At 55.6% G+C, this 13948-nt stretch overlaps 2 protein-coding genes across 7 annotated transcripts; both read left to right on the forward strand.

Annotated features, from left to right (window-relative positions):
- Positions 1-1248: 1248 nt before the first annotated feature.
- Positions 1249-13491, forward strand: LOC106782966 (metallothionein-2-like). Of its 6 annotated transcripts, none has more exons than XR_011436875.1 (3): positions 1249-1670; positions 1809-1874; positions 2839-3964. XR_011436875.1 is itself a non-coding variant. In XM_014738446.3 (2 exons), exons 1-2 carry the CDS (start codon positions 12409-12411, stop codon positions 13339-13341), a joined length of 228 nt encoding a protein of 75 aa, XP_014593932.1. In that variant the 5' UTR covers positions 11743-12408; the 3' UTR covers positions 13342-13491. The 6 variants fall into 6 exon arrangements, 1 of the variants encoding a protein (XP_014593932.1); XR_011436877.1 differs by lacking the exon at positions 2839-3964 and adding an exon at positions 13250-13435 and having other exon boundaries at positions 1259-1670; XR_011436878.1 differs by lacking the exon at positions 2839-3964 and adding an exon at positions 8441-8538 and having other exon boundaries at positions 1259-1670.
- LOC138915088 (metallothionein-1A-like) lies at positions 6821-8701 on the forward strand. Its single transcript, XM_070261831.1, has 2 exons — positions 6821-7734; positions 8441-8701. Exons 1-2 carry the CDS (start codon positions 7620-7622, stop codon positions 8530-8532), a joined length of 207 nt encoding a protein of 68 aa, XP_070117932.1. The 5' UTR covers positions 6821-7619; the 3' UTR covers positions 8533-8701.
- Positions 13492-13948: the final 457 nt, after the last annotated feature.

Genomic DNA, 13948 nt, shown 5'->3' on the forward strand with positions numbered 1-13948 from the left:
GCCATCTCTGCTGTCACTTGCACCAGGATTTTGCTTAACATTTTCTTTTAAACAATTCCTGTTTACTTAAATATATTTATATGAAAAGCAAAGTTTTTAGCATCACTGAAAATGAGAATCCGTTGACTTCCCGACATGGAAGGGAGCCACAAAATCACATACAAATTCCTTTCGTCACCTCTGTCCCTCCCAGGATTGAGCTTGAATGCCGGGGCGTGCCGCAGAACCTCCTCTGGGCCAGAGAGAAGCTTCCTCACGGACTGTCTCTTCCCCTTGGGAATTGACTAATCAGATCGAGGGCGCCACTGCCCAGCACTGTGGCCCTGGGTCTGTGCCGTATGCAGTTTTGCATTTAGGAAACAGGCTCCTAAATAGTATTTCCCTTTAGGGCTGTTCTTAAGGTTCAAATGGGGAAAGTGGTGACACAAGGGTTGGCACAGTCTCAACCTGAGGGCGCTATCAGAAAGACAGAGAGGGTAACACTCACTTTCTGGTTTGGTTCTTGAATGCCAGGTCAGCCTACCACCTAAAATGATCCCTTCCCTGGGGCATTGCATGCTTAGGGCCCTCATCCTGGAGCAGGGTGCACCGGCTAGGCTGAGGGGAGCCCCTGGAGAGTTTAGGCAGAGAGGCCCCTGGACAGATGTGCCCATTCAGCCCTTCAGCTGTGGAGAACCAAGGGAAGGGAGGGAGGCACAGGCCTGTGTTGGCCTCGTTGCTGTAACCAGGAGAAATGCAGACTAAGGACCATAGTGGGGACCAGGGCAGGTAATGCCTGGAGCGCGCTGGTGTGGGTGGCCGTGGGGGGCAGCTGGAGGTCACATCCACTACCGGTCTCTGCACACAACTCCCGCATGGCTCCAGTCGAGCCAGGGACCCAGGTGCCAGGCTGCGGTTGCACAGGGGCTCCGGGAAAAGGGCGACGCTGAGGACAGTGGCGGGGCGGGCAGAGGTGGGGAAGACAGCGAGGACTGAGGGTCAGAGTTCCAGGAACACTTAGGGGGGGGGTGTGGTTGCCTCCTCGGGAAAATTAGGAAAGGAGGCTGAGACACCAGGTGCCGCCCGGCAACAAGCCCGGCAAACAAGCCCCTCTGAGCAAATGGGCGCCAGAACCGGTCCCCGCGCTGCGCACCCGGCCCCACCGCGCTCGAAGAATTCTGCACCCGGCCCGGTGCGCACAGCCCAGCGGAGGACGCTGAGACCGCGCGGTCGACCGGGGGCGGGGAGCAAGGACGGGGCGGGGTCTTTGCGCCCGGGCCGCTGCCTCTGGCTGGAAAGGGAGCAGACGGGCTCCTAGGCGTCACCACGCCTTCCAGCAGCCCAAGTGAATCTTTGTCACTAGCTTGGGCCTCAGGATGCCCCTTTCTCCTTCAGTTTTTGTGTCTTGTGCTTTCACCCTGGCCTGGCGCCTGAATCGCCCTTTAGAGCATTTCCGGTCCTCCTAGGAGCTTCCCTCTGGGAGGGGAGAGGCCTGAGGCTCAAGACTGTCCTGCTCCACATCTCACAAGTGGTCAGGGTTTCTGGGCCAGGCCCAAGTGCTCTGTGCAGGCCTCTGAGTTGCCTGTGCTGGTTGGAGGCAGAGGACATGGCCTCTGCTGGGCTCAGCCATGAGGCCCTGGGGGGGTCAACACAGGAGAGCATCTGGCCATCCTGGCCCGTGCGGAGAGATGGTGGGTGAGACTTCCAGCTGCCCTGAGTGGGACAGGAGCTCCCCTTCTGGCCCGTGCCTTGAGCAGGAAGCATGTGTGGACCCCCTGCTGTGTCTGCATCAGTCTCCTGACTCCCTGCCTGGCTTTCCTTCCTGGCAGGTGGCTCCTGCACCTGTGCCGGCTCCTGCAAATGCAAAGAGTGCAGATGCACCTCCTGCAAGAAGAGTGAGTGTGGGCCCTTCTGGGGGTCTGGGGTGGGGCTGAGGCAGAGCAGGGAGCCCAGAGCTCAGCAGGCAGGAGCAGCCAAGGAGCCTTCTTGCTGGCATCCACTTCCCTCAGCAACCGATTCAGGATCAGAGCTGAAAGAGTCATAAAGATGGTTGAGCCTCAACCTTCCTTCAAGAACAGGGAACCTGAAGCCAGGTGGTGCTAGTCCTGGTACTGGAACTTGGCCTCCTACCTCAGGAGACAGCTTTTCTTTCCTTTTTTTTAAGGAAGATTAGCCCTGAGCTAACTACTGCCAGTCCTCCTCTTTTTACTGAGGAAGCCTGGCCCTGAGCTAATACCCGTGACCATCCTCCTCTACTTTACATGTGGGACACCTACCACAGCATGGCGTGCCAAGCAGTGCCATGCCCGCACCCGGGATCCAAACCGGTGAAACCCGGGCCGCCAAGAAGTGGAACATGCGCACTTAACCGCTGTGCCACCAGGCCAGCCCCGAGACAGCTTTCTTAATGCTCTCAGTGACTGAAGCACTATGGCCATGACCTAGTGACCACGGTGTGGTTCTCTGACTTGCTGGTGCAGCCCTGTCCTGTCCAGGCAGCCTGAGCTTCCCTGGGCCTGCTGGGCGCTGCTCTGGCAGGGGTTTGCCCCCTCTCTGACCTTGAGGACTGTCCTCACTTCATTTGATGGTTCTAGGGGAGCTGTTCTTCCTTTGTCCCAGAGGCCCTGTCCCTGCCTCTCCAGGCTTTCTCATCTGTCCTTGACTAAGATGGGGCAAAACAGCCTTTTCCTAGTGGGTAAGACATTTTCCAGTGTTTCTACTAATTGTCTGGGAGCACAGCGGCCATTCTAAACTCAGGGTCCCCCGAGGCAGGCGGCAGAGCTGGTGCCAGGCCTGCTGTTGGGAGGGAGGTTCTGGTAACGTCTGCTCTGACTTCTCCCTCTGCCCTCTGTTCCCCAGCCTGCTGCTCCTGCTGCCCCGGGGGTTGTGCCAGGTGTGCCCAGGGCTGCGTCTGCAAAGGGGCATCGGACAAGTGCAGCTGCTGGGCTGATGTCGGGGAGAGCCTGCTCCTGAAGGAAACAGAGCAACACATACACATACACACACACAAACCTGTATTATTAAATAATTCTTTTTTTTTTTTGGTGAGGAAGATTCGCTCTGAGCTATCATCTGTTACCAATCTTCCTCTTTTTTTTCTTTTTATGCTTGAGGTAAATTAGCCCTGAGCTAACCTCTGTGCCAGTCTTTCCCTATCTTTTACGTGGTTCACCATCAAGTATGGCTTGACGAGTGGTATAGGTCCGAACCTGGATCCAAACCTGTGAACCCGGGCCGCTGAAGTGGAGGGCAGTGGACCTAACCTCTATGCCGCCCGGCCGGCCCCCTAAATAATGTTTTATACACCCCTGATCCATCTGTAAAATTTCTATTTCCATGAAATATGTGAATTCTAGCAAAATTCGTTTAGTCTATTCTGGCTCTGTTGTCCTTTGGGTGTCTTAAAAATAAGGGACTTCATGCCCATCTCAGCTGGGGTGGCGAATTGTACCAGAAGTGCATTACCTGGGTTTTGGACCCAAATACTAGCCCCTAACAGACAGAGTGCCTGAAGCAAGTCAGGATCCCTCTGTGAGTTTCAGCTTCTCAGCTGAAAATGGAAGCATCGTCCACACGACACAAGGGCACGGGGCAGACACAGCTTCCCCTCTATTCTCAGTGCAAGTGTTGGCGGCATAGAAACTTCTGCGTTTCTCATTTTCATTCTCTGGGGATGCTCTGCCAAACTTCCGTCCTCGGTACTCAGTTGGGGTGGAATTCAGTCCCCACTTGTTTGACTTCTACCTGGTGCTTGCTCCTACAGCACTGTGTTAAAGGCCCTGTTTTTATTTTCTAGAATTTATTTAAACATTGGTAAAATGAATATCCAAAACTCATTTTTAGATTCAACACACATCACTTAAATGAATTTATGAAGAACACATAAAAAATTAGAGATTTAAAAATGCTGCTCAAAAAAATACATGTAAAAATTATAAATGTTATAAATGAATGTTACTTCAATAAAACAAAACAAAATGAAAAACGCTGCAATTTATTCATGGAAAGTGTGCATTGGGCACTGAAAATAATTCACAAACACTGCAGTGTGTGGACCATACACCACTTGAGTAGCATGGCCCCGGTCGTCCCCACAAGGAACCATTACTCTTCCCTGCCCAGGGCCACTGACCGGACACCTGCCCCTGAGAGCTCCCATGGCGACGTGGCTCTGAATCTTTGGAAGTCCCTCCCTAGGTTGGGCTGGGATCAGCCCCTCCTGCCAAATCCAACTTGGGCTCCTGAAAACCCACAAAGTGACCGGGGATTCAGATGGAAGTGCCCAGCTATTTCTCAGCAAGAATGTACCAGAGAACTGGCTCCAGATGAAGTACTTCCTGTCTGCCCCTGCAGGGGGTGGTGGATTCTGCAGCTTGAGGGCGTGGTGGTCTTTATTAGGCAGCAGTGAGGGGCTGAGCGACTCCTGATTCCTGCCTATGGTTAGTCCCCCTGGCTATCTGTGGAGGGAATTGCTATTCAATGTTCAACCAAAGAGAAAGGTGAGTCCCGTTGCCAAGGAGGCCGGCCCACGCTTGCCCACAGGTGCCCTGTGTGAAGAGGGGATTTCAGAAGCCAGCCTGTGCCAAGCCCATGGGTGTTGGTGTCAGGCAGTCCTGGTTCACAGCCCACTAGGCCATCCCTGGCCATGCCACCTGAGAAAGTTGTGGATGGTCTCTGAGCCTCCACGTCCTCCTTTGTATAAAGGAGATGACATCTCACTGTCGGGGATTAAAGGAGAGAGTGGCCTGGCTCCTAGCTCGGGCTTCATACACAGCGTCCATCATGGTTACCATCCCTACCCTGACAGTGTGGAGAGGGAATCCTCGCAGCTCCCAACAAGCCCCTGGAGGTAGGCTCATTGGTTTGGAAGCATGACTCTGGTTGGAGGCCAAAGAGGGATTGGAACCTTGCGGTTCCAGTGCCAGGGGAGTGTGGATGACCTGAAATAACTCCCCGGGACAAGAGGCTGCCACAGCATTTGGACAGACACAGAAGCCTTTCCCACGCTTCATCATTTGACCTGCACAGGGACCCGGAGAGAGTGAATGTCCAGGGGATGGAGTGATTGTGCCAACTTCCGGAGAGGTTCAGCAACCTGTCCAAAGTCACACAGCTCATAAGCAGAGGTGTGAACCCATACTACGGCTGGCCACAGGTGTAGTGTAGGTTCACATCATGGGCGATCATGATGTCACTGGATGTTACATCCTGCCTCTCCTTGGTCAGAGCTGGAGCTTCTTAGAGACGGTCCAATTGTGCTCCTGGCTTTAGAGATGGGAACCTGAAGCCTGGAGAGGTCACAGAGCTCTGCACGGGGATCCCACTGCCGGCTCAGTGCTCTTCCCACTGCTGCCTCTGGGCCAGGTGCTCAGCGTGCTCATCTTTCCTGTGGAGTCGTGGGAAGCGGGGGAGGGCATGATGCTGCAGTCTGCCTGCATGAGGGTCAACCCCACTTGTGTCACTTAGAGCCCCGAGACGGAACCTCTCTGTGGCCCAGTCTCCTCCCCAGTAAAAGGGGCAAAATAGAGGAAAGCATATGTCTGAGAGGATGAAATGAGGCAGGACAAGTCAAGGACTTAGGAAGGTGCCTGGCACGTGGTGAGTGGGCTGTGATATCAGCTATTACTGCATTATTATTGTGCACAGCATAGGGGTATTTATTTACCTCCAGACAAATCAGCCAGGTTTGGGGGCCTCCCGTGTGTCCTGTGTTGTCCTCATCAACCTCATGAGGATGTGACCTGGGGATCAGAGAGAGTCTCCACTCTTCTCACAGCACTGTGACGGGCACAAGGGGCACAGAGCCGTGAGGAAACTTTCTGTGCCTTCTCAGACACGGAATGAAATCTCCATTTCTCCTACAACCTAACCATGTTTTATTTAACATTGTCCTTTGAAATGATTTCTATGTTCTTTCACGTACTTGTATGAAAAGTCTTTCTCTCTACTGAAAGTGAGGGTCTGTCTTATTCCAGACCGAGAAGATTGACAGAGAATCATTCACGTTTCACTGAGGGGTCCCTTTCTTGCTGCCCACGGTGGGGCTGGCAGCTGGCTCTTAAATGTCCAGCAGGAGAGAGTGGTGTAGACGGACCCAGACCAAAGGCTGCTTGTCACGGACCTTCCCTTTCCCTGGGGATGCTGAGTGGATTCAGTCCCCAGCTGTGTGACCTCGGGCTGGTCACTTAGACTCCTGTGCAGTGCTGTCCTGGTGTAAAAACGGCTCATGCATAAAAGGGTTTTCCTTTCCAGTTGTTGTGAGTGTGCAAATCACGAGTGATGGAAACACGGCCTGGCACACACTAAACGCCCTGGAGCTCTTAGGCATGGTGGAAGGGAAACAATCCCTTTTCTTGCTGTGTTATCAGAGTCGTCTCCCTCTCACCTACTATGAGCCCTCCGGGGGGGGGGGGGGGGCGGTTCCACACTTTGGATACTGGCTTGAGTGGGGTGTACTGGCAGGCTATGGGGAGCACTGGATAGTCTTATAGAAAGGACTCGGGCACATATACCCCTATATCCCTCTAGGTGGGGACTGGAAGGAAGGAAGGAAGAGGCAGAGGTCTGTGTCCATCCTGCTGTAGTGGACTAGAGAAAAGGGCTCTAGGTCCAAGGTGCAGACAGGGAGAAGAAATGGGGGGTGGGATGAAAAGGTCACATTGTAGTCTGTTCCTCTGCACACGACTCCCTCATGTTGCTCTCTTGCTCCAGCCAAGTCAAGGCCGTGAGCACCAGGCTGGGGCTGCACACGGGCTCCGGAAAAGGGCGAATATGAGGACAATCGCGCTGGGGCAGAAGGCGAGGACCCAGAGGGTAAGAGTTCCAGGAACGTTCGGGGGCCGTAATCGCTGCCACCTCCGAAAAATTGGGAAGAGGCGGGAGAGGAGGCTGGGACAACAAGTGCGCCCTGCACGCAAGCCCCTCTGTGCGAATGGGCGCCAGAGGCCGGCCCCAAGGGGGCGCACCCGGCACAGCCGTCTCCGGGTATCCTGCGCCCGGCCCGGCGCGCACAGCCCAGCCCAGGGCGCTGCGGCTGCGCGGTCGCCACGGGGTGGGCAGCAAGGACGGGGCGTGGCCTTTGCGCCCGGGCCGCCGCCTCCGCCTGGAAAGGGAGCAAGAGAGCTTCTAGGGTCTGCCACTTCTTCCAGGAGACCGAGTGAATCCTCATCACCAGCTCTGGACCTCAGGATGCCCCTTTCTCAGCTAGGGGACAGTGTCCCTGGGGTTAGAGGAGGGAGTGTTTTGAGTTTGAACTGAAGTGCACTCCTTCAGTTTGTGTGTCTTGTGCTTTCACCCTGACCTGGCTCCTGAATCACCCTTTAGAGCATTTCCTGCCCTCCCAGCAGCTTCTGTGTCAGAGGGGAGAGGCCTGAGGCTCAAGGCTGTCCTGCTCCACATCTCACAGGTGGTCACGGGGCTTCTGGGGCCAGCCGCAGTGCTCTGTCGAGGCCTTTGAGTTGCCTGTGCTGGTTGGAGGCAGAGGACATGGCCTCTGCTGGGTTCAGCCATGAGGCCCTCTGGGGTCAACACAGGAGAGCATCTGGCCATCCTGGCCTTGAGGAGAGCCAGTGAGTGAGACTTCCACCTGCCCTGAGTGGGACAGGAGCTCCCCTGTCTGGCCTGTGCCCTGAGCAGGAAGCATGTGTGGACCCACTGCTGTGTCTGCATCAACCTCCTGGCTCCCTGCCTGGCTTTCCTTCCTGGCAGGGGGCTCCTGCAAATGCAAAGAGTGCAGATGCACCTCCTGCAAGAAGAGTGAGTGTGGGCCCTTCTGGGGGTCTGGGGTGGGGCTGAGGCAGAGACAGAACCCAGAGCTCAGCAGGCAGGAGCAGCCAAAGAGCCCGCTTGCTGGCATCCACTTCCCTCAGCAACTGATTCAGGTCAGACCTGTAAGAGCCATAAGGTGGTTGAGCCCCAGCCTTCCTTCAAGAACAGGGAACCTGAGTCCAGATGGTGCTAGTCCTGGTACTGGAGCTCGGTCTCCTGCCTCACGGGACAGCTTTCTTAATGCTCTCAGGGGCTGAAACACTTCATGGCCATGACCTAGTCACCACGGTGTGGTTCTCTGACCTGCTGGTGCAGCCGTGTCCTGTCCAGGCAGCCTGAGCTTCCCTGGCCCTGCTGGGCGCTGCTATGGCAGGGGTTTGCCCCCTCTCTGACCTTGAGGACTGTCCTCACTTCATTTGATGGTTCTGGTGGGCTGGCTTTCCATTCCCCCAGGGGCCCTGTCACTGCCTCTCCTGGTTTTACACCCTGTTCTGGACTCACATGGTGCAGGGCAGCCTTTTCCTAGTGGGTAGGAACTTTTCCAGAGGTTCTACCTATTCTCTCAGGACAGAGCATGCCACCCTCACCTCAGGGTCCCCTGAGGCAGAGGGCAGAGCTGGTGCCAGGCCTGCTGTTGGGAGGGAGGTTCTGGTAACATCTGCTCTGTCTTCCCCCTCTGCCCTCTGTTCCCCAGGCTGCTGCTCCTGCTGCCCCAAGGGCTGTGCCAGGTGTGCCCAGGGCTGTGTCTGCAAAGGGGCATCGGACAAGTGCAGCTGCTGTGCCTGATGTCGGGGAGAGCCTGCTCCCGATGGAAACAGAGCAACACATACACACACACACACATACTAACACATACAACCCTACTGCTTTAAACATTTCTTGATACAACGCTGACCTTTTACAGCCTGCCTGTTTCTATGAAATCTGTGAATTCCAATAAATGTTGTTGACTCTATTCTGGCTCTGTTTTCCATTTCTTGGAAATAAGGGACTTCATGCTCATCATGGCTGGGGTGTGAAATTGGACTAGAAGTGCAGAGACCTGTGTTCTGGACCCAAAGAATAGCCCCTAACCAACCACGTGCCAGAAGCAAGTCAGGATCCCTTTCTGAACTTCGGTTTTTCGATGATAAACGGGGAAGCATCGTCCAGATGACAGAAGGGCATGGGGCAGACACAGGTTCCCCTCTACTCTAAGTGTTAAGTGTTGACGGCATTGTATCTTCTCAGTGTCTCATTTTCGGTCTCTGAGGATCCACTGCCCAACCTCAGTCCTGGGTGATGTCAGCCTCCAAAGGACTCAGGGGAGGAATTCCACTCCCCACTGTGTGCCTTCTACACGGGGCTTGCTTCTAAACCTCTGTGCTAAAGGCCTGTTTTTATTTTCTAACACAGATTTCAAACTTGGTCAAATAAAATGAATTCCTAAGAAACATTAAAAGGACACAACATACAAAATGCATTTTTAGATTGAACACATCATTTCAATAAATACATGAAGAACAAAGATTAAAAACACAGAATTGGAAATGCTGCTCAAAAAACATTTATGTGATGTTACAAACAAGTGTTACCTCAATAAAACAAAACAAAAAAACACTGCAACTTCTTCCCGGAAGGTGTGCACTGAACACTGGAAAAACTCACAGGTGCCCCCCTGTGTGGACCACGCACACCTTGTGTGGAACCGCCCACGACATCCCCACAGGGAACCCTCCCTCTTCCTTGCTCAGGGCTACGGACGGGACATCTGCTCCCCTGAGAGCTCCTATGGTGACTCTGAATCTTTGCCAGTCCCTCCCTGGGTCGGGCTGAGATCGGCCCCTCCTTCCAAATCCAGCTTCGGCTCCTGGAAACCCGCAAAGTGACGGGGGATGCGGAGGGAAGTGGCCCAGCTATTTCTCACTAACAATGGACCCGAGAACTGGTTCCAGGTGAAGTACTTCCTGTCCACCCCAGCCAGGGGGATGGTGGATTCTACAGCTTGTGGGCGTGGTGGTCTTTATTAGGCAGGAGTGAGGGGCTGAGAGACTCCTAATTCCCACCAATGGTTAGCCCCCCTGGCTATCTGTGCAGGGAATTGCTATTTGATGTTCCATCAAAGAGAAAGGTGAGTCACGTGGCCCAGGAGGCAGGCCCACGCTTGCCCACAGGTGCCCTGTGAACAGGGGATTTCAGCAGCCAGCCTGTGCCTAGCCCCCGAGTGTTGGTGTCAAGCAGGTTTCCTCAGATCTAAAGAGGAGATTACATGTCAAGGTGAGGAATTAAGGGAGACAGCATCCTGGCTCCTACTAGGGCTTCAGACACGGGGTCCTTAGGATCATCTGTTCACAGGGACTTTCCTGGAGACGGAATCCTGTCCCAACAGCGTCTTGGGGAAAGGCTCATTGGTTGGAAGCATGACTCTGGGTGGAGGTTAAAGCTGGGATTGGAAATTTAATGACCCAGTGGCAGGGGAGTGTGGATGACCCAGAATAAGCCCCCAGGGACAAGACGCTGCCATGGCATTTGGACAGACACAGAAGCCTTTCCACCCTTCAGGTCTTATGGTTTTCACACAACCCAGAGACTGAGACAGAAAACAGGAAGAGGCTGGAGTGACTGTGCCATCTTCCAGAGAGGGTAAGCAACCTGCCCAAGGTCACCCAGCTGGAAAATAACAGGATGAAGGAAGCTATGCTACAGCTGACCTCACCCCTGGCCACGGCTGGCAGATCACGATGTCACTGGATGCTACATGGTGCCCATCACAGTTAAAAGCCGGAAGGATCTTGGAAACGGACTCCCTTTGCCCTTGGTTGAGAGATGGGAACTTGAAGCCCAGAGGGGTCACAGAGCTCTGCACGGGGATCCCACTGCCGGCTCAGTGCCCTTCCCCCTGCTGCCTCTGGGCCAGGTGCTCAGTGTGCTCGTCTTTCCTGTGGAGTCGTGGGGTTTGGGATAGGGCGTGATGCTGCAGTCTGCCTGCCTGAGGGCCAACCCCACCTGTGTCACTTAAAGCCCCCAGACGGAACCTCTCTGTGGCCCAGCCTCCTCCACTGTAAAAGGGTCAAAATAGGGGAAAGCATATGTCTTGGAGGATGAAATGAGTCAGGACAAGTCAAGGACTTAGGAAGGTGCCTGGCACGTGGTGAGTGGACTGTGACATCAGCGATTACTTCATTACTACTGTGCAAATACTCCAGCATAGGGAGTATTTATTTACCTCCAGACAAATCAGTGAGGGCTGGGGGCGGGAATCGTTGCCACCTCCGCAAAATTGGGAAGGAGCGTGGGGGAGGCTGGCACAAGTGCGCCCGGCACACAAGCCCCTCCGCGCGAATGGGCGCCAGAGGGTGGCCCGAGCGATGCGCACCCAGCCCAGCCGCGCGCGGGGAACCAGCGCCTCGCCCGGCACGCACAGTACAGTCGAGGGCGCTGCGGCCGCGCGGTGGCCACCGGGCGGGGAGCAAGGACGGGGCGGGGCCTTTGCGCCCGGGCCGCTGCCTCGGGCTGGACAGAGAGGAGGCCGGCTTCTAGGCTCTACCACGCCTTCCAGGGGCCCTAGGGAGTCTTTGTCACTAGCTCTGAGCCTTAGGATGCCCCTTTCTCAGCCAGGGGACTGTCTCTAAGGTTAGAAGAGGGAGCGTTTTGAGTTTGCACTGAAAGGGACTCGTTCAGTTTGTGAGTCTTGTGTTTTCATCCTGACCTGGCGCCTGAATCTGCCATTAGAGCATTTCCGCTGCTCCCAGCAGCTTCCATGTCAGAGGAGAGAGGCCTGAGGCTCAAGGCTGTCCTGCTCCACCTCACCCACTGGTCAGGGGGCTACAGAGCTCGGCCCCAGTGCTCTGTCGAGGCCTCTGAGTTGCCTGTGCCGGGTGGGAGGCCTCTGAGTTGCCTGTGCAGGGAGGCTGGGACACGATGTGCTGGACGTCACAGAAGCCGCTGCCCACGATCAGGCACCAAAGACCCCCTCCGCGCGCCAGAGGGCCGTATCTCGCGACGTGCAGGCGCCCAGCTGTGCTGGGGGAATCCTGCGCCCGGCCCGGTGCGCACAGCCCGGCAGAGGGCGCAGAAGCCAGGCGGTCGCCGCCGGGCTGGGAGCAAGAACTGGGCGGGGCCTTTGCGCCCGGGCCGCTGCCTCGGGCTACGAAGTGTGCAGACGGGCTCCTAGGCTCTGCGACGTATTTCCAGAAGTCCAAGTTAGTCATTCACACTAACTCTGGTCCTCAGGATGCCCCTTTCTCAGCCAGGGGACAGTGTCCCTGGGGTTACCGGAGGGAATGATTTGAGTTTGAGCCGAAGTGCACTCCTTTTGTGTGTCTTGTGCTTTCCCCCTGACCTGCCGCCTGAATCGGCCTTTAGAGCGTTTCCCCTCCTCCCAGCAGCTTCCATGTCAGAGGAGAGAGGCCTGAGGCGCAAGGCTGTCCTGCTCCACCTCACCCAGGTGCTCAGGGGGATTCAGGTCCCCGCCCCACTGCTCTGTCGAGGCCTCTGAGTTGCCAGTGCTGGTTGGAGGCAGGGGACATGGCCTCTGCTGGGCTCAGCCATGAGGCCCTGTGGGGCCAACACGGGAGAGCATCTGGCCATCCTGGCCTATGGGGAGAGGCCATGGGTGAGACTTCCATCTGCCCTGAGTGGGACAGGAGCTCCCCCGTCTGGCCCGTGCCCTGAGCAGGAAGCATGTGTGGACCCCTGTCTGTGTCTACTGCATCAGCCTCCTGGCTCCCTGCCTGGCTTTCCTTCCTGGCAGGTGGCTCCTGCACCTGCGCCAGCTCCTGCAAATGCAAAGAGTGCAGATGCACTTCCTGCAAGAAGAGTGAGTGTGGGCCCTTCTGGGGGTCTGGGGTGGGGCTGAGGCAGAGCAGGGAGCCCAGAGCTCAGCAGGCAGGAGCAGCCAAGGAGCCTTCTTGCTGGCATCCACTTCCCTCAGCAACTGGTTCAGGATCAGAGCTGAAAGAGCCATAAGGTGGTTGAGCCCCAGCCTCCCTTCAAGAACGGGGAACCTGAGGCCAGGTGGTGCTAGTCCTGGTACTGGAGCTGGGTCTCCTGCCTCACGGGACAGCTTTCTTAATGCTCTCAGGGGCTGAAGCACTATGGCCATGACCTAGTGACCATGGTGTGGTTCTCTGACCTGCTGGTGCAGCCCTGTCCTGTCCAGGCAGCCTGAGCTTCCCTGGCCCTACTGGGCGCTGCTCTGGCAGGGGTTTGCCCCCTCTCTGACCTTGAGGACTGTCCTCACTTCATTTGGTGGTTCTGGTGGGCTGGCCTTCCATTCTCCCAGGGGACCTGTCACTGCCTCTCCTGGTTTTATGCCCTGTTCTGGGCTCAGATAGTGCAGGGCACCCTTTTCCTGTGGGTAGGGACTTTCCAGAGGTTCTACCAATTGTCTTGGGACAGAGCATGCCATCCTACCCTCAGGGTCCCCCAATGCTGGGGGCAGAGCTGGTGCCAGGCCTGCTGTTGGAAAGGGAGGTTCTGGTAACATCTGCTCTGACTTCTCCCTCTGCCCTCTGTTCCCCAGGCTGCTGCCCCTGCTGCCCCGTGGGCTGTGCCAGGTGTGCCCAGGGCTGCATCTGCAAAGGGGCATCGGACAAGTGCAGCTGCTGTGCCTGATGTCAGGGACAGGCTGCTCCCGATGGAAACAGAGCAACACATACACACCCTCATACTATGCGTTTGACTGGGTTTTAAAAGATTTTTTGATACACCCCTGTTTGTTTTGCAACATTCCTGTGTCTATAAAATATGTGAATTCTTGTAAAAGCTGTTGACACTGCTCTGGCTCTGTTTTCCCCTGTGTGTCTTGGAAATAAGGACTTCATGCCCATCATGGCTGGGGTGGGGAATGGGATGGGAAGGACTGAGACCTGGGTTCTGGACCCAAAATCTAGCCCCTACCAAAATGAGTGCCTGAAGCAAGTCAGGATCCCTCTCTGAGCTTCAGTTTCTGAGCTAAGAAGGAAAGCATCATCCAGATGACAGAAGGGCACGGGGCAGACACTCGTTCCCCTCTATTCTCAATGTAAGTGTTGATGGCATAGAAACTTCTCAGTGTCTCATTTTCGTTCCCTGGGGATCCCCTACCCAACCTCAGTCCTGGGTGATGTGAGGTTCCCAAAGTCCTCAGGGGTGGAATTGCACTCCCCACTGTGTGACTTCTACACAGGGCTTGTTTCTGCAACACTGTGTTAAATGTCTTGTTTTTATTTTCTATCACAGA

The sequence above is a fragment of the Equus caballus genome, chromosome 3 (assembly GCF_041296265.1).
Source record: "Equus caballus isolate H_3958 breed thoroughbred chromosome 3, TB-T2T, whole genome shotgun sequence".
Lineage (NCBI taxonomy): Eukaryota > Metazoa > Chordata > Mammalia > Perissodactyla > Equidae > Equus > Equus caballus.

Coding starts and splice junctions, on each gene's coding strand:
- LOC138915088 (XM_070261831.1), top strand. CDS start 7,620: ATGTGTGGACCCACTGCTGTGTCTGCATCAACCTCCTGGCTCCCTGCC. Junction 7,735..8,440: donor ATGCACCTCCTGCAAGAAGA/GTGAGTGTGGGC, acceptor TCTGTTCCCCAG/GCTGCTGCTCCTGCTGCCCC.
- LOC106782966 (XM_014738446.3), top strand. CDS start 12,409: ATGTGTGGACCCCTGTCTGTGTCTACTGCATCAGCCTCCTGGCTCCCT. Junction 12,545..13,249: donor ATGCACTTCCTGCAAGAAGA/GTGAGTGTGGGC, acceptor TCTGTTCCCCAG/GCTGCTGCCCCTGCTGCCCC.